Below are 27,917 nucleotides of genomic sequence, written 5' to 3'. Positions count from 1 at the left end.
TCTACAGACTTGGAAAAATGGAGAGAGTTTACTTTCCTCCAAACACTTCTCAGAACATAGTGGCACAAACTGTTCAGAAGTGGGAAAATTCCTTAAAAAGCTATGTCTGGTTACCTTCAGATAAACATTTCCATTAATATTTCATTTCATTTTGAGCCCCTTCTGGTTTGTAGTATTTCTTCAATGTATATAGGTGGCCTCAAACCATACGGTAAAAGTATTTTCCAAAAACATTCACTTTTTGTCTTACTATGAACTGTTTTCCTTATTTCCTTGTCATTGAGTAAGCTGCTGCTCTCAACAGGCTCAAATCCCTTTTTCTACTTTGATCTGTCTCTGATTATGCTGATGTCTTATGTCCTTTTGGGAACTCATACATGTTTTAATAACACATTTAAGAATGAAATTGCCTATTTCTTCCCTCTGTGTGTTGGGAAAAGAAAAACTTTTGTTGCTATGTTTAGATGATATGTATTGAATGTTCCCATAATCATTGCCCTGTGTAAAGTAGTTATCACACACAAGATACAATCTCTCATGCTCCGTGGTGTTTATTCTGTTTCAGTCTACTTTAAAATGCTTAACTTCCCAAGTTCTTTTCCCCATTAAATATTGCCTTTAGATATTTTGGTTTTTTTTAAATTTCCATATACATGTTCTTTATAAAAGACATTGGATGGGCATTTGCAAATGAAAAATTAGAGTCCCAGATTTTGAAGGAATAGTTTTATTCTGTCTACTAAAAGTCTGATTTCTTCCATCTTCAGGCATCTGTCCTAAACACAGTGGGGTTGTCAAGTAGCAATCCCTCCCATCTTTGACACAGATACTTCCCTGCAATACCAACCCCCAAAGAGGATGTTTCCTGGGGCAGGTAAGGAACAGGGAGAGTACAGATGATTCTGTATCTGCTCTACCTCTTATGAGGGCTCTTGAGAACATATACTCAACAGTGCCTAAAATTCATAGAATGTTAAATCTGGAAGAGACGATAACAAGTTATCAAGACTGGCAGACTACTTCCTGGTCCCTGAAAGTGTTGTGTACTTTTACATCTTACTATGGAGTGCCTGGCAAAATGCAGCTTATCCTCTAGCACCCTACCCTCTGAGTGAATCATTCCTTCATCATTCATAGCATAGCCTAATAAGAAACTGTGTATAATTTCTCCCACTATGTGTTTGAATGCCCTCCAACACATTTCATAGTGTAGTGTTTAATGGTGTTCTTTTTTTATTTACTCTACAAATTTTGAATGTTTGCTTGAATAGACAGGGTTATAGTAAGAATGGCGTACATATCTATTTTAGTGGGATAAACAAGAGGATTGAAGGTAAAGTACTTGTAAATGACTTTCATGTTTTTGATAGGAAATGAATTCACTCATACTTCTAGGTTTCCACTCAAGTCACTGAGGAAGAGAATATACAACTTAGTTCTGTGTTATTGAGAAACCATCAATGGTATTTTAAAGACATGTTATATATATGTTACAGTATGATTCACTTTGTTCTGAATCTGCCAAGGGACCTGTCTTACACACAGCTCTTTTGTATAGGCATTGCTATGGGAGAGGATTGACCTCTTACTGTCCATTTACTGGTTGCTGACGTTGACTCTACCAAATTAGAAGGTGAAAAATGAAGAGGTGAAATTCATCTTTAAAGATAACGTGTGTGAATTTTAGGATACTAGTATTTGTATGAGTAATAGAAGAATTGGTGAGAAAGTGATCCCATCTAATACTTATCTTCCTGATCAACTACTAGTCAAGAGCAATTAGAGAAAAATTTCATCTGGAGCATTAGAATCCTGTCTCAAGTTATAAGATAGTATATATGATGTAGAAAGCAAAACAAAAACAAAAACAAAAAAACCCTGGAATTTACCTTTTGCTTTTTATTTTAGGGCCTTTAGTGTAGGTCATCCAGCATGTGAATACTAACATTGACAAAACTTGGCCTTGTACTTAGTCATCTTTTTCAATGCCTCTGGGCATTTGGCTCTTGGAAGGAGGTAATTCTTAGTACTGCTCCCTGGTTTGCATTATTTATTTGGGAACCTGTCTGCCATTGTGGTTACTTGTCAGAACACAGCATAATTTAAATGTCCGAGGTGGGTGATCGAAGTACTTGAACTTTTTCCCCAACTGCTGATGACTGATTAGAGAGTACTTTAAATAAAGAATGTGTTCTCCAACTTAACAGCATATTATAAGAGATATATGACATACGGTATATCCCCCAAAATTTTAATTTTTAGAAAGCAGAAATGTATTATATTTTACCAATAATACTGTGAATACTCATATTAACAGGAACCATGCCCAACTGTAGGGTATTAATCTTTTTACAAAATGTCCTAAAATGTATAAATTAATTTCATAAAATCTGACAAAGTTGCTTCTGTTTAGAAACGAATTGCTTTTAAACTTAACCATTAATTGAGACTATCAGTGCTTTGCTGCAGAATCCAAACATCTATTGTATTAAACTTCATTTAAAACTATATTACCCTCTTAAAACAACAACAGTCAAAACAACTAAATTATTTTCTTGTTGCCATTTTATTATAATTGATATTTTGATGTTTGATGATTGCATTTATTGGCAATAATTTTATCTGAAAATTAAAATAAACTTTCTGGTTTCAGAGTATTACTTTGTTAATATTTGCTGTTGTCCTTCACCTCTCCAAACCCTACTCGTTCTTCTAGGCCAAGCTGAAGATGATCAAACTCACTGAAATTTTCTCCTATCCCAGTAGCTTAATTTATGGCATTTTGGACATGGCTTATAGCACTTACTTCCTTTTGCCTTGTGTTAGTTAGCTGTGAACATGCCCTCCTCCTGTACGTTAGTTAGCTGTGAACATGCCCTCCTCCTGTACTGGCTCCCAGAGAGCAAAGACTATGTTTTAGGCAACTGTGTATCTCCAGTAGCACCTTTCACAGTGCTTTGCACACCCCCCCCCATACATTCAGTAAGTATTTATCAAATCTGTTTATTTTTTCCCCTGATTTTCTAGACTAGACTTAGGAATCAATCAGTGACTTGAGGTTTAAATGAGGAATGAGGTATAGTAATGGCTCTGTAGTCAGGATTGGCCAGGTTTGAGTTCCTACTTCATGATGTATTAACTGTGGGACTGCCTCATCTGTAAGATAGGAAAGTTAGTAATAGTATCAGCCTCCTAGAGTTGTTGATGAGGATTAACATAGATAATCTGTTAAAACCATTTATTGGGCTTTCTAACATATAGAATACATTCAATACAGCATAGCTATAATTGTTGTTAAACGCAGTCCTACTGGGCTAGATGCTAAGCCCCCGAGGGCCTGTCTTCTGGTCTTTATAGCTCAGGCACCTAACCTTGATATAGTAAATATTCAACAAATACTTCTTTTAATTGAATTGATTGATTTACCCTATTTTTATCTTCCATTACAGCCCACTGTTTGTAACATGGAAGATTGGTCGAGACAAAAGATTGCGTGGATGCATAGGTACTTTTTCTGCCATGAATTTGCATTCAGGACTCAGGGAGTACACACTTACCAGGTGAAGACCAATTTTTGTTACCTCTGCTTCTACATTAAAAAAAAAAAGAAAAACCTTACGAAACTTGAACCTGATACTTTAACTCCTTTTCCTTTCCTGAACTGTCAGCATTCTTGACTCCTTTCATGTCAGACTTTTTTCTTCTCTTCGACCATTTGCCTTGTCTCTGATAAAATGTTATTGATATATCTTATCATAACATAAAATACTGTGATTACATGTATTCTGCCATAGATGTCTTAAAGAGTTTTTTTTTTTCTTTCAGTGGCCATCTTATTTTGTATGACTTGAAAATCAATGACCAAATATCTATGGGTTACTTAAATGTGTTATTTCCATAATAATAGTCATTGTGTCGTCTTTGTTAGGCTTTAAAAAATTGTTGATGTCTATTCCATCTCACACATTTTGTTACACTTTTATGTACTTTTGGAATTGAAGGGAGAACCTAAGAAGAAAGTGATGCAACAGCCTGGCAGCATAATCATTCACATTCACACTTTACCCAGAATTAATTGCAGCTTACTTATTTTGTTTCATCCAACACAAGGACAAAGTAATGAATGCCTCATTACAGTTGTTAAGACTTTGTTCTTAATTTCTGAACTCACAAAAAGCTATCTAGCATGCCATCAGATTTTTTTGGTTCAAGTTTAGATTTCTAACAAATTGTGTTCCAAAATTATTTCAAAAGAAGAAAATTCCCTAAATAATAAGCTATTAGCAAAGGAATTTCCTGTTTTTGTTCATATTTCAGGGTGATTATCTGATACAGTTTCTATAGTTGTAATATGCACAGTGTCTGTCCAACAAGAAATTGGTCCCTGCTGACTATTGGTACTTGTGGTAAGTTGCTCAATCTCCAATAGATAAAGTAGTAATTATAGTACTTTGTTCTCTATACTTAATAGGAGTATTAGGGAGATGTCAGGGGAATGAAGTAATAATCAGTCACTACTTTGCTTCAGGATTAATGTTGTGGAAGATTCATTATTTTACTATAGAATTGCATAAATGCTGCTCATAGCACCAGTTAATAAAATGCTGGCAACTGAGTTTAGTATTCTTATATTTGAAGATGTAGCTCACAGCTACAGGATTTTCTTAGCTTACACTGAAGCCCAGAAAGAAAAGGAAAGGCTTGGAGGGTCATGTTCATTCTTAGATTTTCACAGGTATTAGAAATGGGGTGTTTGGACTTGATTAAATAATAATTAGGCAGAAAGGGGGTTGAAACACACATTCTGGAAATAACTACAATTTACTAAAGATAGTACAGTTATAAGTCTAGGCATGTTAGATTTTTTTTCGCTGACACAAAATACCCTGGACTCATTTTGGGACTTTAGCAAATTCTGCCAGGACAGGTGCATATGAAATTACGTTTTAAATAGCTAATCAAAGGCAATTTATTATATATTTCCTAAAATAAGTTGTTATGAGGAATACCAGTTCCTTGGTATTGCTTGAAAAAAGAATTCTATGGCCAAATAAATTTTGGGAACACGAGTGAAACAAATTTAAACAGCTCTGCTCACTGCAGGGTTTCTCAGAACCTTTTATGTTAATGGTGTGGTGAATCTCTGAGGGATACAGAATGCAGCATTTCCCAGACTTTTTTGACTACAGAACCCTTTTATCCTCCCACCCTCGTGTCTTATGCCATTAGTGCTCCAAGGAACACATTTTCAGAAACAGAAGTATGTTATAAAATTTCCATTTTTCTTTATAGTTGGGGAGCCTGAATTGATAGTATAGAAAACCTTTGTACTTTCAAGTGAAATTGTGGCAGAAATCCCAGTATCAAATATTATATACTTTAGAAATCCTTAGTAGTAGTAGCTATAGTAGCAATTTGTTTTTACTTAAAGAAAATATGAAATTCTTTTGCCTACATTGATAAAAAGGGATGAAAATATCCAATTTTTCTGGACTTGTGAATCTGTCTCCTAGGGCAATTACCAGAAGAATTATAGTATATTTTTTCTGACAATAATATGATTCGGAATGAATCATTCAAATAGTTGGACTTAGAAATTTGCCTACATTTGTATTTGTATTTGTACATATACAGGTGTAGTCTATGGCTCTTCCTGTTTACTTTTCAGCTTTTTTCCCCATCTTTCTATACAATTTCCTGAAATTGTATACAGCACATTAGAGAGATATGTGTGTTTGTGTGTGTATATACACATATATGTACCTGGTCTTCTCATTTTTGTTTGGTTTCATTTCTTTTGCTTAATATGTTAATAAGAATGAAGTTATTTGGAAGAGACGAACAAAGAAAACAAGTCTTAAAATAGACAGTTGCTCTTTTTTCTGGATTCATTTTAGAGTCAAAACTGTGGCATCATTTTAAAAAGTTGCAATATAATGTTTTTCAGTCCCATAGGGTACTTATCATTTCTACATGCTGTTGTTATTAGTGGTATTAATTTATATGCATGGTCCTCACAACAACTCTTAGGTATTAATATCCACATTTTAAAAATGAGGAAACTGAGATTTAGAGAATTTAAATAATATACCCACTCACACATCTAGTAAGTGGTAGAAACAGGATTCAAACCCAGGCCATCTGACTGCAAAGTCCAAGCTCTTAACTACTACATTTAAGATAAGATAAAATAAAATTTTCTGAGAATATATGTTTTGTAGCTTCATGGTGAAAATAATGAACTTGAAAGCAGGTTCCTATAAATTGTTTAATCATGGGTCAATAATTCTTCAAAAATTCTAGTTAGCAGTTACGACTGAAATTTTAGAACATTATTTTAAATTCCAGAAAATCCATAGATGGAATCATAAAAAGTATATAACTCAGGGTTGCATAGACTAGTCAAAAGAAAATTGACTTGGATTAATACTGTAGAAAAGGATAATGCTTATTACAAAAATGTACTACTGTATGGTATGAAATTGTGTTCTTTGGCTACATGTAAATAATGGATTAGACTTCAAGAGGAATACAATTCTTCTGAACATAATAGTTGGTGATTCTTGGAGTCTGGTCTTAAAACCTATAAATCATGAAACTTATAAATGGAATCAAATGAACTTAGGGTATTTGGGATAAAAGGGAAGGAGAGAGCAAAACAAAAAATAAACAGTGAAATTAAAGACTCATCAGGTATAGGTGTCTTTTTAAAAAACATTAGGATATCTGGTTACTCACTGTCTTCATCTGTGACTAGATAGATTATTATTCAGTTTTCATAATGTTACTCAGCTATACTCTTATTTTTTATTGTAAAATATGCATAACATAACATTTACCACTTTAACCAATTTTAAGTGTATAATTCTGTGGCGTTCAGTACATTCACATTGATGTGCAACCATCCACCATAAATCTCCAGAACTTTTTCATCTTCCCCAACCGAAACTCGGTACCCACTAAACACTGACTCCCCATTTCCCCTTCCCCCAGCCCCTGACAGCCATCATTCTGCTTTGTCTCTATGAATTTGACTCTTCTAGGTACTTCACATAAGTGGAATCATACAGTACTTGTCCTTTTGTGACTGGCTCATTTCATTTGGCATAATGTCTTCAAGGTGCATCCATGTTGTAGCATGTGTTAGAATTTCCTTCCTTTTTAAGGCTGAATAATATTCCATTGTATGTATCTACCACATTTTGTTTGTCCATTCATCCATGCATGGAAACTTGGGTGGCTTCTACTTTTTGACTATTGCACATAATGCTACTATGAACATGGGCACGCAAAAATCCGTATGAGTACCCTTTCTTCTTTTAAAAAGCTAACCACTTTGTAGAGAATAATGATCTAGTTTGTTTGTGGTCCCTTAATCTCTAAAACCTAAATGTAAAAAATGACCAGGTACTTTTTAAATGAAATGCCTATCCTGGATTAAGTTTTTATGTATAAATATACTGTTTTAAAATTAAAATACTTGTCATAGTCAAGTTTTATGTTCTCCTAATTGAAATTTTGATTTATTGTAGACTGGAATAAGACCTTATAAGTAGGCTGAGGATTTCTCCCAATTGTAAAAATACATAGTTTCTGTGTAGGTAGCAGGAAAACTTTGTGAGAATTACAACGTTGAACTATTAAATAGACAATTATTATTTCCTTGACCTGAGTAAAAGCAGGAAAGATTATAGCAAATAAGAAGCAGGATGGAGAGCTCAGAATTATTGATAGAAGTTTATCCATGGTGAAATTAAAGTTCACAGATTAGTGTATTTATTAGTGGTCAAAACTTCAAGGTAGAAATATTCTTTGTCCCACTTGAAAAAGAATAATTTCTAGTACTTATCAAGCTAGTTGCATTAGTGGCTTTTACCTGTTAGAAAGCAAAGACAAATTTGTTTCCTCTTTTTTAGTACTTAGATTATATAGTTTTATAAAGAGGAGAATTACAATTAATATAGATGAACACAAACATCTCAGTCAAAGAAAATTCCTTAAAATCTTGGTTAATAATTATCCAGTGAAGTGTAGGTCTATTTCTTTATGTAAATTCAAGTTGATAGTAATTTTTCTAGAATATGTAGGTGATTAATAGATGTGTTCTTATTTCATCAAACAGGAATACGGCCTATCATCACGCTTAAAAGACTGTCTTTCCTTTCTTCTCCTTTACTTGGTTGTTCTTAGACATCTTGGCAGTGAAATAATTATGCAGGTGCAGGCAGTGTCTGGAGCTTGATTCAGAACTATGCCACTTTGTTGCACTGCTTAATTCTGAGAAAATAGCAAGGGAGGTTTGTTCTTTCTAGGGAATAGGGTGACCACATAAAAGGTGATGTGTTTTTTTGTGTGTGTGAGAGTGAGGTAAGGGTGTGTGTGTGGGGGGGGGGATGAGAGAGAGAAGATGATTGTTTGTTTACATGTTACACATGTTCACTTACTATTAGGCTTTTTGGGATACTGCAAATAGCTAACAGACCTACTTTATTACTTTCAAGGGTCCTGGCTAGATTGGGTACTTTTGGGTAACTAGATTCATTGTAAACCAAGTTTGCTTTTATATTTTGGTGTTGTAATCTGGCATTTTTCTAAAGCAGTATGAGTTTAAAACCACTGACAGCAGCATAATTATATTTTCCCCCTCAGGGCGGACTATTTTGTGATCATTGTTTTTCTTGATTATTTTCGGTAACTAGACTTGGCTCCCTGTGAATAATTAGTTTAAGCAAGCTCCCCCCACTCCTCACGGTAATATCAGCCAGATTGATTTTTCTTATGAAAAGAAAAGCTGTACATGAGTCACTTCTGACTGTACACTATTGTCAGCGAAGCTCATTCTGGAGATGTTAAGGCCAGACTATTTTTGGCAAGTGTCTGTGGCAAGGCTCCTGGCTAAAATATGCTTTTTGGAGAGAGAAATTAGATCTATCAAAAACACTATGCAAAATTAATTATCTTAATTTACAATCTACATTTTGTTGCCTTTTACAAAAGGTGGCATGGCTTGAGTCCTAAAAGGTATACCTAATTTGTTAGTTTCAGTGTATAAATTACCAAATGAGAAATTAAGTGTTTGTCAGATTTCATAAGCATTTAATTTGAGGTGTAGTTTGGAACCTAGATTGTTACATGCCTTTTACTCGAAATTATCCATAGAATAGCACAGCTAAATATAATCTGTGGAGTCCTGGAATCTTGATCTTAGCCACTAGCTTAATGCACTCCTTCATTATCCCGTGGTTGTGCTAATGTGCAGAGATGTGGCCAAAAACTGGCCAGGAGAAACCAAAGAGCAAGAACCATTCCCGGTATGGGTGATGACTCCTGAGTTACAGAGAATTATCTGAATTCATATAGCACCTACTGCCACAGAAATTAAGTGTAGTGAGTATATCAGATTCTAATTCCTTATCACATCTTTCAGATCTTCAGAGTCTCTACTTGGAATCCCTGTGCTGCTTTGATTAAGAGCCACAGGTACAATGCCTTTGGGTAGAAAATCAGAAAAAGCCATCTGAAAAAGGTGAAGGTGTGAGAGAAGCTGATAATGGGTATTTGCCCTGTCAGAGCTCTTGGTTTCTGTGTTTCATAAGGAGAGGGTAAACTACAGGAAATTGACCCTATTCTTACATCTAACTCTAAACCTTACCCCTTTGCTCTTTCTCCCTTTAATTATGTTTAAACAGTTCATCCTGTAAATCTAGTCTAAATTTTGCCTTAGGAGTTTATAATGTAGTAGGAGAGATAAGCTATATAAATAATTACAGTCCTAGGTAGAAAGTGACTTTTGCCAAAAAGTCAGAGGCGGTGATAATGGATGAACAGATATTCTATATCTGTAATAAAAGCAGAAATGTATTTAAAGCAATTTATGAAATTATTTTATTTGGTCCATCCCTACTTCACTTTGAGTAAAAGCAGAACACTTTATACCACTTTTTGGTTTGTTTTTATCCTACATGGACAAAAAAAAAGTCCAGATTACAGGGATGTGTGTAAATTATTATTATCAAAGTGACCACATACAAGGTATTGGGTGTTTTGAGAGATTTTACTAACACATATTTTGAAGGGAGGCGGAATGAACTTGCTATGGAAAAAAAATAAAACCTCAGAAACAGAGTACCCACACACATACTCTTCACCAAAGAATATCTAGAACCAGTTGGATTATAGCCTGATGCTTGGCAAATGAAGAAAATTAAAAGTTAACAGTTTAGATTCTACTTTCCTCTTGTCCCATTAAAATAAATTCATATTTTGTGTCAGTCCAGTAAACTGATATCTCCCTCCTTTCCTGAGAATCGTTGCTTGAGATATTCTTCATTTTTTCGGATGAAGGATGAAGTGGTAAAGATAAGTTAGAACACAAATATTGTATGAAATTATTATCATATTAGATGTGGTCTAAAATCATACCATAGGCATTTAACAATATATTTACTTTTGTCTGAACATTTAAAAAATAAATATTGGGTCTACTTATAAATGTCTGAAGTATTTGAGTCATTAGGGCCTGAACGAACAAGAGAACAGATTTGTATCTTAGTGTTCTGGAAGAATAAGATGCTCACACCAATGTATGCTCAAGGCGACTGTTCATTCTAGAATAGCATGCAAGTAATATACTCTTACCACTCTAGGGGACAATGTTGCTAGTAATTTGAGTACTCTAAAATAATTGAATGTTGAGGTTTTTGTGCAGCAATTTAATATTAAATTTTCAGCTATTATTTTATGAGCATGAGCAAATGCTTTTTAAAAGATTTCCTTAAAAGGCAAAAGAAACAGCCCTCCTCTGTGATCTTTGCCCTTCCCCCAAACTTTCAACTACCTCATATGTGGATATCCAAAGTAGTAGACTTTGGAAAACATTTCCTTTTCATTATTGATAACAATTTGGTGTTCTTTAAAGCCTAAACACTTATTGTTAGCCCTTTATCTTGCATTATAAATATATTTGTCTTAGAAACAATTTCCAGATTTTATTTACAGTCTCTCTCTTTTTAAATAAAGAGCAAACATTCAATATGTCTTGTTCTAAAGAGCTACATTTTCTGAGCTGCTTCTTCTTAACAAAATAAATTAAAACACCCATACTATATAACAAATAAAGTAGACATGGACAAATGGTAACTTAAAAAAAGTTCTACTGGAATAAGAATTTCATAGGTGCTAAGGATTTTTAAAGGTGAAAATTGGTATTTAACACCTTCTATTGAGAATGTAGCTCTAATTATTGTTAATATCAAATGTACATTTTTAGTATGTTTAAAATTTAAAAGTGAAGAGAATACATTAGATTCATAAAGTATAGATTTACAGTTGGTCTCATGTTCAGAAAACTTTTCTATTAGTTTTACAATTTTACTTCAGCTCACGAAGCTATCTTGTAAATAAATATATCGGAAGTATAGGCTTCATCATTCAAATTAGATTAGCAGGTTATGTCCCATATTTAAGCCTCATTTTTAACATTTATACATTGAAGTGCCAACTCTTGTGTCCTTTCTAGTAGTGAAAGAGAAGATCAGAAAAAGCCATAAAATAAATCCTTCAGAAGCTTTTTGTTTTTTAAACAAGTTTATTTTCTTTTTTTAAAAATTTTATTTATTTATTTATTTATTCATTTATTTTTGGCTGTGTTGGGTCTTCGTTTCTGTGCGAGGGCTATCTCTAGTTGCGGAAAGCGGGGGCCACTCTTCATCGCGGTGCGTGGGCCTCTCACTATCGTGGCCTCTCTTGTTGCGGAGCACAGGCTCCAGACGCGCAGGCTCAGTAGTTGTGGCTCACGGGCCCAGTTGCTCCGCGGCATGTGGGATCCTCCCAGACCAGGGCTCGAACCCGTGTCCCCTGCATTGGCAGGCAGATTCTCAACCACTGTGCCACCAGGGAAGCCCCCTTCAGAAGCTTTGATTAAAGGGATTGCCCAGAACTCAACTTCCCGTTCCTATACCCGGCTACTTTCAGGACTGCCTTATATGTTCCACAAAGCTGATTTAAAAGGTTACCACTTCACTAAAGATGGGAGGAAAGAGGATCTCTCTTAAATTCTTCAGGCTGCTTTAAACCTAAGCCAGATTCTTCTAAGATGGCCTTCTGTTGCTCTTTGGCTAAGGGGGATTGATTTGTTTGCCTAGGTAGGGAGAAGGCTGCTAAGCCTTTGAAATGAGTGGAGCTGCATTGCAATATTATGAAGAGCAGTAAATAACCATACACTGTGGTTAGACTTCCACTGCTAAGGAGGTCACAGGTTCAATCCCCATTTGGACCACTTCACTTTGTTTTGCTCTGACTCACAGCCTGCACCCTAGACCCTGGGCAGTGGATTACAAGGGGCCTCAGGTAAGAGCATGTGGATGATCCAGTACCACACCCCAAACCTCAGCATTGTCTCAGCATATGAGACATGCTACATTTGGAGTACCCCAAACTGAGCTGTCTCAGAAGTAGTTAATAGTAAGTCTAATAATAATTGCTTTGAATCTCAACGAAAAAAAAGAGAATGTTAAAAATGTTAGTTTCTTTCCACAAGCTCTCTGAAGAGAACCAGTGTGACATTGGAAAAAGAGCTCTTTGGAGTAGCGGTGGGACTGAGAACACAGGTTGGGTTTCAACAGGCCTGAAAATGCTGTGGACAAAAGGGGAGATCTCTGGTTGGATCCCTGGCCTCAGAGCAGCCTGGAGAAATTGTGTATTAGTTCCTTTTTCCTGAATTTCCACCTCTAATAAAGAGTAGTGGCTAGGGATGGGAGTCATCCCAGATAACAGTGGATTTCAGCTAAAGCAACTCCTAAGCACTTCAGTGGTGAAAGGATGACTGTTAAATTCATAAGGTTATAAAGACATGTTATAAAATGTAATTGCTCTTTTTAAAAGACATTTTTTGAAAAGGCTGCCTTTTAAGGTTGTCATCTCTGGTGTATTGAGATGTTCCTGTGCCTCATGTATCAGCTCACTAAGGTGTGTGTCTACTGTCTAAGCATCTGTGCCCTCCCATGCTGTTGCATCATCCTCTTCATAGCTTTTGTTACTGCTCAGAGCAGCTCACTTACCCCATCAGCCAAAATGGGAACAGACGTACCCACTGGCATGACTAAACTCTCCTCAGTTATTGTTAATCCTTATACTCGAGACAAGAAGCCCCCCCTCTGTCTACCCATCTTGTCTAGAGTAAAATTAGAGTCATTCCAGAGCCTGTATTTCACTCAGAATAAAGTTAATGTTCTAAAGTGCCGCCACCATCTTTGTCTGCCCCTGCCTCTCCCCCCATCTCCTATTCCCATCCTTCTTAAAAAGCACAGCATCAGAGGCCCTAACCTCACACTCCAGCCATGCACAGTTATTCGCCACTTCCCAAATGTAGTCTTTCGTGTCTCTCTGGCTTTGAACATTTTTTTTTCTCTGCCAACCACACCTGTCTCCATTTCCAGCCAGTCAACTCCTACTCATCCTTCAAGACTCAGCTTGCTCATTACTTCCTCTGTGAGATTTCCTAGACACTCCCCAGCAAAGCTGGTCCGTCTGTATGTTCTCGTAGCACTTTGTTGGGGCCTCTATTATAACACTTAATATATTGGATTGTAATGATTAGCTTTACATGTTTGTCTCTCCCTTTTGAAATTGCTCTCAGCAGTAGTTTAGCAAGCCACATCAAAGCAAATCAACAGAAACCAGGCTCATGACTTTGTAGCAACTTTCCTCGATCCTGAGAACCATTTTTACTCTTTTCCCTTTCTGTCTGCTTCTGTTAGCTTAGGTTTGTCACCTTCTCTTGCTGCCAGTGTGCTTGAGCTGGTAGGAGTTGCCGATGCTGATTGGTAGTGAGAGGGGTAGTTTAAGGCCACTTGGAGTTAGACTGAGCCGGGGGACAGTGTACCCAGTACACTTTAGAAAGCAGGTTAACGTAAGGTCAATCTCTTGTTATAAGTGCTATAAGTGATTGAATTGATGTTCACCATGGAACCATATAGCTGGAAGACATCCTTAGAAGTCATCTTAGTCCAACCACTATCAGGTACTTTAATCTCTCTTAAAGTCTCCCAAGAAATGAGCATCTAGCTTCTATCTGAATCTCTCCACTGACTTGGAACTCACTACCAGTTAAGTAGTCATTTCATTCTCAAACACCTCTAAACCCACTGCCACAGCTCCAGTTACCACATAGCTATAGTTGAAGTGCCAGAAGTCAAAGATTGCCTGTATTTAGCACTTTATCCTTTATAGAAAGCCACATTAACCAGCAGTGGTTAAACTTGCCCTCTGAGTAATGGCTGAGTCTTTAGAAGTTTAGGAGTGGTAAGATACACAGCTTTACAACTGACTCCCATCCACCCACTCATAACAATTTTAACTGGCCCCTTATTGAAACCTTTGAAGCTGCTGCCACCGCATCTTCTCTCACTGCCTACATTAGACTTCTGGAATTGTCTGGGCCAGAGAGTCCACAGATTCTGAGATAGAACTGGCACTAGAACTTTTAGTACCCCCAACAACTCATCACACAAAATTGTGTTGGATTAGAACACAGGTCCTCTGACATCACCAGGGAGACTGTCACTACAATTTCCACAATAGAAGGGATCCATAAAAGTATGTAAATTTATTTATTTTAGTTTTATGTTAAGAAGCATACAGTTTCAAGGCACCCTGTAATAAAATAATCATTTTGTAATGTAACATCTCACCGTCAAGTTATCTGCCTTGGGTCAAGTTTTTGGCATATTTCCGTAAAGTGAAGAATGCCCTTGGAGCTATTCAACCAAAACTACAAGTGTAATAGGATATGTGTATTGAGAAGCCCGAAGCAAAACATACACACACACACACACACACACACACACACACACACACACACACACACACACACACAAACTCATATATATATGAAGTGTACTCGTGTCTTAGATTTCCATTTTTTTTCCAAACATGCCTCCAACATACTACTAGTTATATTTCCTAAGCACAATAATAACTTCTGTTTTTGTGGGTGTGCTGGACCTGTCCTAAGTATTTTATGTAAGTTACCTCATTTAATCTTTTCAACAACTGCGTGAAGTTGAAGGTATTTCACTTATATTACAGTTAGGGAAAACCAGGGCTTAGAGAGGTTGAGTGACTTGCTGAATGACAGCTAATATTTACATGACAGTACCTGAATTTGAACCTGATTCTGTCAAAGTCTGTGTTCCCAACCACATTGCTATACTGTTCCCCTCCAGTAACATCGCTCCCGCTTCTCCCATGAAAGCTTCTTACAGCTATTTGTTCTGCTAACTCAACTGGTATCCCCTGGTCTCAGCTCACAGGAAAAACAAACAAACATTGAATAACTTTTCATTCGGGGACTCAGTTTCTTAACTCAGGAATCCAGAAATCTCCCTTACACCCTCAGCCTGTTCATTCCAGTCTTACTCAACTTCTCCTGAGTTCTCTTTCCTTTTAGAATCCTGCGGTGCAATGTCTCCCTCATGTGCCTTTTTTCTTCACAGCTATCCTGTCAGTCCAGTTTGGTGTTCTGAACTCCCATAGTCTCATCAGAATTGATCAGTCTCTCAGGGATACACACTTCCCAAGCTTTGATTTCTCTCTGTGCAATTTTTGCATTTAATATCAGCAAGTTTCCATGGAATACTAGTTCAGCCTTTAGGTTTCTAGTCAGGCATAACCCACTGAAATCTACTGTGACTTTTCAGGGGCTCTGCTCTTCTCAACAGTCAGTCAAAAGGGAGACATCATTTCGGGGATCGGAAATCAGTCTGTTCCTTGGAAATTATAATTAAGGAAACATATTCCAAATATCTAGGTGATTCAGGCCAAATTTATTGCCTTAGTTTTCATTTTTACAACTTGAAGTTCCTTAGGGCAACTTATAAAACAAGAAACAGCTATATAAATGGAGGACAAATATATCCATGATGGACATTTTTCTTATAGTAATAAAAAAGGAATTTCAGGAAAGACTTGTATGTATTTGGTCATGGACTATGTCGGTTTTACCAAACTTAGATTTCTTACAATCATAGGGTTTAAAAAAATAAAACGATCCAGTTTTTGTCTCTCTCTTACTGCAGCTGGGATTCAGGGATCTGAGTATTTGGAAGACAGGGAAGATTTTTTTAATGTATTTTTAAAAATCGTATGCAAGTCTTTTATGGGTGCGTTATCTTTTTTAAATTTTGAGGTGAATGGTAATAAAAACTTTAGAACCATAGGCTTTGTGAATATCTTCTGTTTTTGCCCCTGATCCATTTAAAAAATTTTCTTTGTCTAAAGCAAGTAATACATCGTTGGAAGTCTATTTTCAGGAGAGTTATTTTAAAATCTGACAGGAAAATACCTTTCAAAATTTATATTCATATACTGCCTGTTAATTATTGTAAACTTAATAGCAATGTTGGTTGGTACATTGTCCATGTCACATGTTTCTTAATAGGCTTTCAAGAATTTTGCCAGTATAAGAAGTCATTTCACATATTCAAGGTCCCACATACCAGAGACTCAATCATGGCAACATGGCAAATTAATGATGCAGTGGAGGAGAAACCAGCAAATGGCTTGGGGATGCTAGCCCAGAAATTAGTAACATATTTAGTCTTTGGGATGCCAGTGAGGCTAAACAAGGCACTTAAGTGTCATTTGTAGGCTTACGTCATAGGCCAAAGAGGTGGGAGGAAAGGGTGATGGGGGCCTGGTAGAGCAGAAATTCTGTGGAATTGTTTAATGTCAGAGTTGATTGCTGCTGTTCTGTCTCTTGCCTTAGGTGTATCCCATTTTAAGTTCAAGACTAAGAAAACCTTCCAGAAAGAAAATTGAAAAATTTCAAAGCAAATAAATTAGTAAACGCCCATGGCTGTCGAGTTTCACGTTGCAGATTCCATCTTCTGTTTCCCAAAGGATTCACCCAGGGTTTTCCCCCAAACCCCCAGAGTTACTGCTGCTTTTTTTGGTGTGCTCGTTACACACTGCTTGGTGCCTCTGTTACAGCACTTGCTTTATCTTGCCTTGCAGTGTCCTTAGTTTCTTACATGATTGTCTTCCCTACCTAGATGGATAGTCCCTTGAGGACCTGGGCTAAATTTTTCACATCTTTGCACCCCTTAAGTAGCTGTGGGGGATTAGGCATAGATCAAAATAAATGTTTGAATAAGAGAGTTCCCTTAGTATACTGAAATAATTGTTTACTTAGGTGCGTAAGGTAATTAAAGAAAATGTTAGGACCCTATGCAAGGGAAGCAGGAGATGAAGATTAAAGCATCTCTGAACACGTAAACCATAGGACCATAAAATTATTTTACAAAAGTAATTTACTTTCATTTTTAGGAACCTAGATATAACCTAAGGTGAGACATATCTGTATTTTGTTTTCTATTTATAATTTTAAGTCAAGGAGTTTTTTTAACACCTTATTTGCTTTACAGTTGCATCAGTTGTCATTTAATGAAGGACGGGAACACAGTTCTTATGAGAGGCTTTTCAAGGTTGACAGAATATTTCAGTATCCTAGTTGCAGCTGCTAAGTTTTGCTATTATAAAGTGAAACAACTGAAATGAAAGTTTAACATGTGCTTCCATGGCAAAGCCTATATATACTAATTCTACAAATGTGATGAATGAGAAACAGAAATAGCCTGAAGAAAGGAAATGAGAGTGATATTTAACATCCTATATATTACCTGTAGTGCACAATTGCAACTTATAAGCATTTGGTGCCCCAAGGCTGATTATTAGAATTGTTTCACGAGGGACATTTTATTCACAGTGGCACTACTGTCCAGGTATTTTTTTTAAGTCCTCGGAGATGGCCATTTCTGGGAAGTTTTACATGTACTTCCTAGTCTTAAAAAGGTTTGGGTTAGTGGGTGATGGTTTGTCAGAAATGATCTTTCTGTGATGGCCAGACACCTTGGGGGGATCAAAGTTTGAGGTGAGCAATCCCAGGTAATGTCTTCACGTTGTGCCATTTATTAGTGTCTAGTTAACTATGCTTGAATCTGTTAATGGATGAAACCACACAGAAAGGCTGTGTTGACATAGAAATAAAACTCGAATTCAACAAACAAAACAGTACTTCACCCCCTCTTTCCCAATGAAGAAGATTTGGGCTAGGGATTGCGACAACATTTTGATCATTGTATTTATTAGCAAGTTCAAAAAAGTCCCCTTGAGAGATGCCTCAAGGGCTCCCGTTTGTGATTATCTGTGGGAATATTCGCTCAGGGAGTGGATCCTACCCTACTGTGAGCCCGACTTTCCTTGTCATTCCCCCTGCAATAAATACTATGCAATACTTGTCTGTGTAACAAATAAACAGTTTGGGGATTAAATAGAATGCAGTGGAAAAAAAGAAGTCCTTTTGATATGCATTTGATAGGAATGTGTTAATTTCAACAAAACATCTGGTATAAAAAAAAGTTGTGAATGCAGGACGTCTGAGGGAGTTGTGGAAGAAGGGATTTACTGTGCTTAACAATTGCCAGTAGTCAGGCCACTTCCAAGTTGTGATTTTGTCAGACTTGGAAATTAAGTGGGATCAAATCTACTCAGCCCTTCAGTGGGAGAAGATCCAAATCCAGCTGCAGCAAGGAGCAGTTTACTGATTAAGAACTCAGGCTGTACCCAGTGTCTCTTCGCTAGTTTTCATGCTATTAAGGGCAATGCTTAATATTGCCCTTTTTATATTCTGGGTAAAAAAAAAAAAAAAAAAAAAAAGACTGCCTTTGTGGTTTACTGGTTGAACTTGTACAGCTGAATCTACAGTAAAAGGTCTTTCTTCATTGGCGTTATTTTACTACAGATTTCAGTGTTCTTACTGTTCTACTTATTTTCTTAATAAGGTAATTCAAACTTAGAATAGTTACTGTAGTTTCAAAGCTTGATTGAAAGATGCATTCAGTATTTTCTCTAAATAAGCAGCAATTATAACAGCACAGCTGTAGTTAAAGATAGAATTTATTATAAATCCTGACAGTCTTGCTTCTCAATTACACCAGGCTGAAATAAGGTTTATTCAGTTCAATTCCACATTTATTGAGCACTTAACTCAGCATGATACTGTACCAGGTACTGTGGAGCTACAAAGATGAACAATGCATGATATCTACCCTCCATGAGCTTGTAGTCTTGTAAGAGAGATGGATGGACACACAAAAGAACGATGAGGAAGAAAGTATAAGTGCTATTTAGATGTATAAACAACACTACTGGAAGTTAGAGGAATTAGCTGTGGTTGGACAGACTGTAGAAGGTTTTACAGAAGAACTGACATTTAAGCTGAACCTCTGTGGACATTTAAGACTCCATTTCAACATTTAAAAGTGAGGATGTGGAGAGGGTATGCATTATGTGTCCAAAAAACTTCCTGAGCCAAATGCAAGGAGGCAGAACAGTGTATGTTGTTTGGGGGAGAGCAGTAAGTAACCCTGTGTGGCTTGAGCTCCAGTGAGAACAGTGGGAGAGAAAATGATAGACTGGGGCTGGATTTTTTTTTTTTTCTAATGGCATTAAATTGCCGTTGAAAGATTTTCAGCAGAGTAAGAAGATCATTAGGGATGACTCCGGCTGCTTGTACATCGGATGGAGTGAAAAGGATAGAGATGAGAGACAGAACAGTGCAGAGGCTAATTTTAAATATTCCAAATGAGAGATGCTACAGGCCTGAATTAGATTAGTAGCAGGAAGGATGTAAAGAGACTTATAACAGAGACATGGTAGTTATAGAACAAGATGAGACTGTATGTGGGGAGTAAGGTAAAGGGAAGAGTTGACGATGGCTCCAAAGGTTCTTTCTTATGTGACGGGGAGATGGCACAGTTACAAGTGATAGGCAACACGGGAAGAGGTACATGTTTGACACATTGCTTGTAGAAGAGTCATTTTTAATGTCAAAGTAATTTTGGCTTTAATCTTAGGTTATCTTTTTTTTCTGAATTTGAGCCTTGAAGATTTTTTAAATTAAAATTTTATTGAAAATTGTTTCCTTTCAACGGCAGTGAGAGTGACGTATCCTCTTTAATGTATTATTGTCTTATTTCACTTCTGTTTTCCTCCAGTTTTGCTGAGGTATAATTGCCATACAGCACTTTTTTTTAAAATTTATTTATTTTTGGCTGTGTTGGGTCTTCATTTCTGTGCGAGGGCTTTCTCTAGTTGCAGCAAGCGGGGGCCACTCTTCATCGCGGTGGGTGGGCCTCTCACTGTCACGGCCTCTCTCGTTGCGGAGCACAGGCTCCAGACGCACAGGCTCAGTAGTTGTGGCTCACGGGCCTAGTTGCTCCGCGGCATGTGGGATCTTCCCAGACCAGGGCTCGAACCCGTGTCCCCTGCATTAGCAGGCAGATTCTCAACCACTGCGCCACCAGGGAAGCCCCGCCATACAGCACTTTTTAAGTTTAAGGTGTGCAGCATCATGACTTGACTTACACATATCATGAAATGGTGACCACAGTAAGTTTAGTGAGCATCCATCGTCTCATACAGATAAAAGGAAAAGAAAAAGAAACAAAAGTTTTTCCTTGTGACGAGAACTCTTAGGATTTACTCTCTTAACAACTTTCATATATAACATACAGCAGTGCTAATTATCTTTATCATGTTGTACATTACATCCCTGGTCCTTATTTATCTTATAACTGGAAGTTTTTGCCTTTGACTGCCTTCATCCAATTCCCCCTCCCCTCACCCCCACCTCTGGTAGCCACAAATCTCATCTCCTTCCCTATGAGTTTGTTTTTGAAGTACAGTTGTCGTACAACAGTGTGTTAGTTCCTGTTGCACAACATAGTGATTTGATATTTCTATACGTTTCAAAATGATCACCGTGATAACTCTAGTTACCACCTGTCACCATGCAAAGATATTAGGTAATTATTGACTATATTCCCCACACTGTACATTTCATTCCCGTGACTCATTTATTTTGCAACTGGAAGTTTGTATTGATACTTCTTAATCTCCTTCACTTAAAAAAATATATATATTATTTTATCGGATAGTATTATTATTTAATATATTATTTTATATAAAGGCATAATAAGGAAAACAGAGGAACAAGATCCTTGATATCATTATTTTCTTTTAGCCCATGCCACAAAGCAAAACTCAGAAAATAAAAGATAATTTTTATAGGCTACACTTGCTTGAAAAAACATTGATGTTGAAACATTTGTTAATGTACAACTAAACCCTCAAAATTCCTTTTCTAACTAAATATACATTTTGTGGATGAGAAATCTATAAAGAAATAAATGTTTGTAAACACTGGATGGTTGTTATGGAATTTAAATATCTGTACTTATTACCTAAGAATGTCTGGGTTTCAAGGCTGAATTAAAATAGATTCCAGGCTTCCTTAAAGGTAAACAGCACATCTGTTAATTTGTCTAGGATGATGGAAACTGACTGAATTTTGTATTATGATAAAAGTCAGCATCTCCTCTTCCATCTATTTAGCAATACTTCTGGGTAATCTTTTCTCCTTTGGGGAACTTGCCAGATGTTTTGTGAACATGATTCCAATTTAGAAGAATTGTTTTTATATTGTAGCTGACTGATGTCCTAACTCTGAAACTCTTAGACTGGTGTAATTCTATCCAAGGGGTCCTCTGCCGTATGTGTAGGAGTGCCCTGTGACACTTCGGCTTCCTCGACTGGCCTAGACTGTCAAAGCTGCCTATGGGGGCAGTTTCCTGGAGTCAATGAATCCAGCCCCTATTGCAGTAATTTCCATTAACAAAGAAAATAACATTTCCAGGTATCAGCCAGGGTCACTGAGCTTTGAGCAGTGTTCGTATAGTACAGTGAGCATGAACAGCTAATCCCACAAGATTATTTAGATGGTTCCTTAGGTACAAATGTCGACTTGTATTTTCCAAAAGGAAGAGAAGCCCTGAAATGTAGTGAAAATCACAGGATGGTTGCTGTTGTATACATGGTTCAAAGAACCATCTTCAAATAAAAGATTGCAAACATTTATTTTAATGCTAATGCATTGTAATAGTCCAGCATTAAGTAGTGAAACAATATTAGACAAGTGTCCAATCTGTATTATGACTACATTTGTTTCTTAATATTTCTTTAGAAAATTAATCGCCAGTGCTTAGTTTTATCTGGGTATGGATTATGCCTTCTATGATCTTCCACAGAAAAACCCTCCCAGACCGGAACAACTCGGAGCTACCTCACACTCGGCCCAGCAGTTGGCTTGTGTCTTGTGTTTGCTGACCACCTTAAATATTTGCCTATACCAGGCATAATTTCAAAAGTAAAATTCTCATCTGAAAAAAAAAATGGTTCTGAAGAACCTAGGGGCAGGACAGGAATAAAGACGCAGACGTAGAGAATGGACTTGAGGACACGGGGAGGGGGAAGGGTAAGCTGGGACGAAGGGAGAGAGTGGCATGGACATATATACACTACCAAATGTAAAATCGATAGCTAGTGGGAAGCAGCCGCATAGCACAGGGAGATCAGCTTGGTGCTTTGTGACCACCTAGAGGGGTGGGATAGGGAGGGTGGGAGGGAGGCTCAAGAGGGAGAGGATATGGGGATATAGGTATACGTATAGCTGATTCACTTTGTTATACAGCAGAAACTAACACAACAATGTAAAGCAATTATACTCCAATAAAGATGTTACAAAAAAAACCTATATATGAATAAATTGATTTTATAAATAGAAAAAAAAAGAGTCACAAGCTTATGGTGTCCAGTTGTAGATGATTTTGAGACTGTGGACCCTCTCATAGCTCTCATTTTAACACTGATACAGAGATTGACACAGATGATCAACCCAGTAGATAAAGAGACCTATGGTTTTTTGTTTGTTTGATCGTTTGTTTTTTGTTTAAATTGAAGTATAGTTGATTTACAATGTTGTGTTAGTTTCTGGTGTACAGTAGAGTGATTCACTTGTACACATATATACATATTCTTCTTCATATTCTTTTCCATTATGGTTTATTACAGGATATTGAATATAGTTCCCTGTGCTATACAGTAGGACCTTGTTGTTTATTTCATATATAGTAGTTTGTATTTGCTAATCCCAAACTCCTAATTTATCCCTCCCCATCCCCTTTCCCCTTTGGTAACCACAAGTTTGTTTTCTATGTCTGTGAGTCTGTTTCTGTTTTGTAAATAAGTTCATTTGTATCATTTTTTTAGATTCCACATATAAGTGATATCATATGATATTTATCTTCCTCTGTCTGACTTACTTCACTTAGTATGATAATCTCTAGGGCCATCCATGTTGCTGCAAATGGCATTATTTCATTCTTTTTTATGGCTGAGTAGTATTCCATTGTGTATATATACCACATCTTCTTTATCCATTCCTCTGTCGATGGACATTTAGGTTGCTTCCATGTCTTGGCTATTGTAAATAGTGCTGCTATGAACATTGGGGTGCATGTATCTTTTCAAATTACAGTTTTCTCTGGATATACGCCCAGGAGTGGGATTGCAGGATCATATGGCAACTCTATTTTTACTTTTTAAAGGAACCTGCATACTATTTTCCATAGTAGCTGCACCAATTTACATTCCCACCAGCAGTGTAGGAGGGTTCCCTTTTCTCCACACCCTCTCCAGCATTTGTTATTTGTAGACTTTTTAATGATGGCCCTTCTGACCAGAGTGAGGTGAAACCTCATTGTAGTTTTGATTTGCATTAAGAGACCTGTGTTTTAAAAGAGAGTATGTAAACTAGGAGTTTGGGATTAACATATACAGGCTACTATATAAAAAATAGATAATCAACAAGGACCTACTGTATAGCACAGGGAACTCTACTCAGTATTCTGTAATAACCTATATGGGAAAAGAATCTGAGAAAGAATGGATATATATATATATGTATAACTGAATCACTTTGCTGTACACCTAAAACTAACACAACATTGTAAATCAACTATACTCTAATATAAAATAAATTTTTTTAAAAAAAGAGAGTATAGACTTTCTTGCCCAAAACCATTTCAAAGAACATTTTTCCCTATAAAATTTACTGGCTAGCATTTCACTTTTGTTGGAACATTGACCTATGATTATTTTATTCAGTATTCTTGTGGGACACCTATCAATTTTAGTGTCCCAAATTTTCTTAAGCAAACACATTTCGTGGTTCTGGTATTTTCAGAGTCTCTATAGAAACTAGAAATTTGGGCACCTTTTTTAAAAAAAAAATCCTACTGCTCTGATTTACAGTTCTGTATATGAAAAGAGGGAGTCTTATCACCTCAACCCAAGCTAAATTAGTAGCGTAGCCACCCATGATGTGCTAGTTCTGCGTGTCTTGTGCTTAAGGGAAACTGGTAGGAATCCGGGAGCTTACAGTATTATTAGAGTGGTCATACCTAAACTTGTGACAAGGTAACCAGGCCTCTCAGGCAGTGAGCCATGTTCACAGAGGGAGCTGGAAGTCTGCCCTGTGCTAGTGAAGTTAGAGCCAGTATGGAGGTGTGAGGAGTAACAGCCTCAGGAGTACTTCCTTTGGAGAGTGATGCTACTTTGTTGGACTTTCATTTGATATTTGTTTCATAATGACTGAGTATTTAGGTTTCCCAAGGACTTTGTTGCTTTCCCTTTGATTTTGTTTGTTCTGGTGTGTAGGCCTCTAATCTAAGGGATATAAGGCTTCTTTTTGTTGTTGTTGTTCTCTCTCCCCCCTGTTTTATAGCTAGATGTAACCCAAGGTATTAAAAGTTGGTGACTTCTTTAGGTCAGACAGTAAGGAAGTGATTGAACTCAGTCAGGAGGCTTGGGCCATATTTCTGATTCAGTGACTAGTGATCTCCCGTTAAGACTTGTACTCAGAGGTCTTTGACCGTGACCACAACTGTAGGCGAGTAGCCTAGCAACACCAAAGTAGAAGTCAGAGCTCCCAAATTCAAAATAATTGCAGGAAGTCCAGAATGATCAATAAAGAATGAATGCAATATTTCTTTTAAAAATAGTTCTGCTTGGTTTAGTGACACAGGTAACTCCAAATGGGCTGAGTGTTATTAAATAGAAGTCTTCCAGAGATCTGCTTTTTCATACACACACACACACACACACACACACAAGTGTGTAATTATGATGTTACAGTGCACGTAGATGGTTAATTCTAAAGTTCTGAAAATAGTTTCTCTTTCAGCCAGTCCTGTACTTCTCTTCCAACCTTAATTACAAAGTTGATTTGCTTAGCGGAGCAGACCCTTCTTTTCCTGTCAGCCTAGGTCTGTTTGAATTAGCACAGATTTTGAATTAGTGGAGCTCAAATTAATGACGTTTTATTTTGCTACGAAGAGTTTGTTTTCCATCACTGATAATTATTTCCAGGAAAGTTAAGTCCACAGAAAATACTCTCTCAGTTTCCTTCACTTTGTTTACCAAAGTCTAAGAAGTGGCTTTTAGTTACATGGGGGAGGGAGAGCAAAGGAAAATGAGGTGCTACAACTTGGCCTCTCAGATTTGTGGAGCAGGCTCTGAGCAGCATTCTAAACCATTATTTCTTGTAAAAGGCAAACCAGACCTGGGAATGTTAAAGTCTAATGTGATTGAGGGAATCTGTGCTGGTGCGTACTAATTCTTTAACCCCCATCAGCCCGGTGGGTTGTCAGAATGTCTCAGTTGACGAGCGTTCTGCCAGCCCCACCAGAGGGGCATCACAGGTCCACCCATCTTCTCCAGAGTCAGCTCTTCTCCCTCTAGATCATTCTTATTGCCTCTGAGGGTTGATTTCCAACAAGTCCCCTTTCCCCCTTAGATGCTTACTCACCTGAAATCCCACAGAGAACCGGAAGAGTAGGCAGAGGATTTTTTTTTAATTTGTGAACTGACATCTGATTTCTTTTAGACCCATGCTCATTTAGAGAGACTGTTATCTTGTGCTTCTTTTTTCTATGCCTGCCCTTGCTGACTTGTGATTCATCCAGTTCATAAGATGTTCCTTTATAAGAAGGTGTGAAAGGCATAAAAAAATAGATGAGTAATATGGGTCCCTATATGTTCCAAACTACAGCAAAATAGTAGTAATAATCACTGCACAAACGTAAGAGGCCACTGAGCTCTTCCAGGTTGCAAAGCATCTGTGTTTTCTGCGGGGGGTGGGGTGGGGTGTGGGGGGGAGGGAAGGCCTGTGAGATCAAAGCAACTCTGTAACTCTATCAGGGAAGTAGATTATTATCTATTTATAGCAGTCTATGAGTTCTAGATTGAAAAATGTCGCCAAACTGTGCTGCACTGTGAATGCACGGTAATCTAACTAAAGACTCAAAACACCAGTTACCACCTTCTAAATGAACAGCATTTAATAGATACTAAACAGAGGAAAACACACTTTAGTGGACAGTTTTTAAGTTGATGGATAAAAGGATATTATTTAGAGTATAGGGGAATGTTGACTGTTTAATAAACTATAACCAGTGGGGCCATTTAATGTTTATTATATTGCCAATAGATGTTTATTAAATATGCAATGATGTGAGACTACCTTCCTATATTCTTTCTTTCACTCATTAAATATTGACTCACTAGCTACTGCATGCTGGGCACCGGGTATACAGTGGTGGGCAGAAGTGGGCACATCATCATCATCACACTCAAGGAGCTGACGGTCCAATGAAATTATACATATAACACACGCATAGGTGTAAGTAGTCAAAAACCTAGTTTTTGAGTTTCTGTAGGGTTTTTCTTAGCCTAGTAGATTCTCTATACGTAGCCTAGTATCCATAAAGTTAAAAGTAGTACGGCACTGTGAGTTTAAGTGCCGTTCTCTTTCTCTCTCTCTCTCTCTTTTTTTTTAATGTCTCTAACACATGACTTAGTTTGAGACTTGTACTTATCATTAGGTACTCTGAGTTGCTCATGTAAACGCCAGTTGTACCATAGTGAAACTTCTATGAGGGAAGGTGTTCCACAGGACTGCAGTTGAACAGACTATGCCCCTATGTGTAGACTTGTACTTGGCATATAGCAAGCACTCAATAAATATTTGCTGCATTAATTAGTTCACGGTCATAGATATTCTCTTCCATCAGTAATCATTAGGACTGCCACTTATTCACTGCAAGTTTTGCTGCTGTGGGGGACAGAGCTATTGTCACATGACTGTAATTTAAATTGCATGGCTTTTATCCATTGCATTTTTTCCATCCCCAAATGATGCAGTTTCCTTTTAGTATCTATTGTGGTTTTCCTAATATGTACTGCAGTACAGAATCAGCAATTGTTGTTATTTCAACAGCATATTGTGAAGCTTTTCCAACATATTTCATTACCCCATGTGCTTGTCTCATGGAAACAAAATCAAAGTAGGACCTCTTCAATGGGAGAATTATGTAATTTTTAATGGTAATAGAATGGGAAACTATACATGTGAAATTTTTCTTTGCCTTTGAAAATTAGTTTTATCAAGATATAAACCAAGCAAGAGATGAAGCGTTAAAATATCCTTTTCTCTTCGACCAGGCTCACTTTAAACATTTGTTGAAAGGAATAAAGTAAAAATATTTTCCAAGTTAAGAGACAGGAAGGTAGATTGGATTAAAGTCCGAGGGCTTTAGCAATACATGAAGAACGACATATTTCTCCTGTGCTGGATCCTTGCATGGTGGTGTGCTATTTACTGGAAAATGGGCATTGAGGTTACCTTGCCCTGACGAGCTTATAGTCTGACATATTTATATACACACAATCAGAACATAGTGTGGCATTTACAACAAGGACAGATTCTCTAGTTGCGAGAGCTTGATAAAAGGGAATTAAATATCTTATTTTAAAAATGTATAACTTTTCTGTTGTGCGATTCTTCTATGTAGCTCAGCAGCTAGGGAGAAATGACGGGCCAGAATGGATGGCCCAGACTGCAAGGGCGAAAAGAACAAGGGGAAAGCACAACAAGGAGAGAGCAACACCTACTATAAAGA

At 37.1% G+C, this 27,917-nt stretch overlaps 1 protein-coding gene across 4 annotated transcripts in view; it reads left to right on the top strand.

Annotated features, from left to right (window-relative positions):
* The window catches only part of AMMECR1 (AMMECR nuclear protein 1), a 107,042-nt gene that overhangs the window by 46,336 nt on the left and 32,789 nt on the right, over nt 1–27,917 (top strand). For 3 of the 4 annotated variants that reach the window (XR_014259025.1, XM_082447693.1, XM_082447695.1), the window contains exon 2: nt 3,450–3,560. The exons of the other annotated variant lie outside the window; for it this stretch is intronic. Coding sequence is in view for 2 of the 3 variants with exons in the window: in XM_082447693.1 (XP_082303819.1) it covers nt 3,450–3,560 (111 nt within the window). In the remaining variant the exon portion in view is untranslated. The remainder of the gene's footprint in view (nt 1–3,449; nt 3,561–27,917) is intronic. 4 annotated transcript variants of the gene reach the window in all.

The sequence above is a fragment of the Balaenoptera physalus genome, assembly GCF_965194825.1.
Source record: "Balaenoptera physalus genome assembly, chromosome: X".
Lineage (NCBI taxonomy): Eukaryota > Metazoa > Chordata > Mammalia > Artiodactyla > Balaenopteridae > Balaenoptera > Balaenoptera physalus.
The sequence above is the reverse complement of the archived record's forward strand: the minus strand, read 5'-3'. Positions and strand labels throughout refer to the sequence as shown.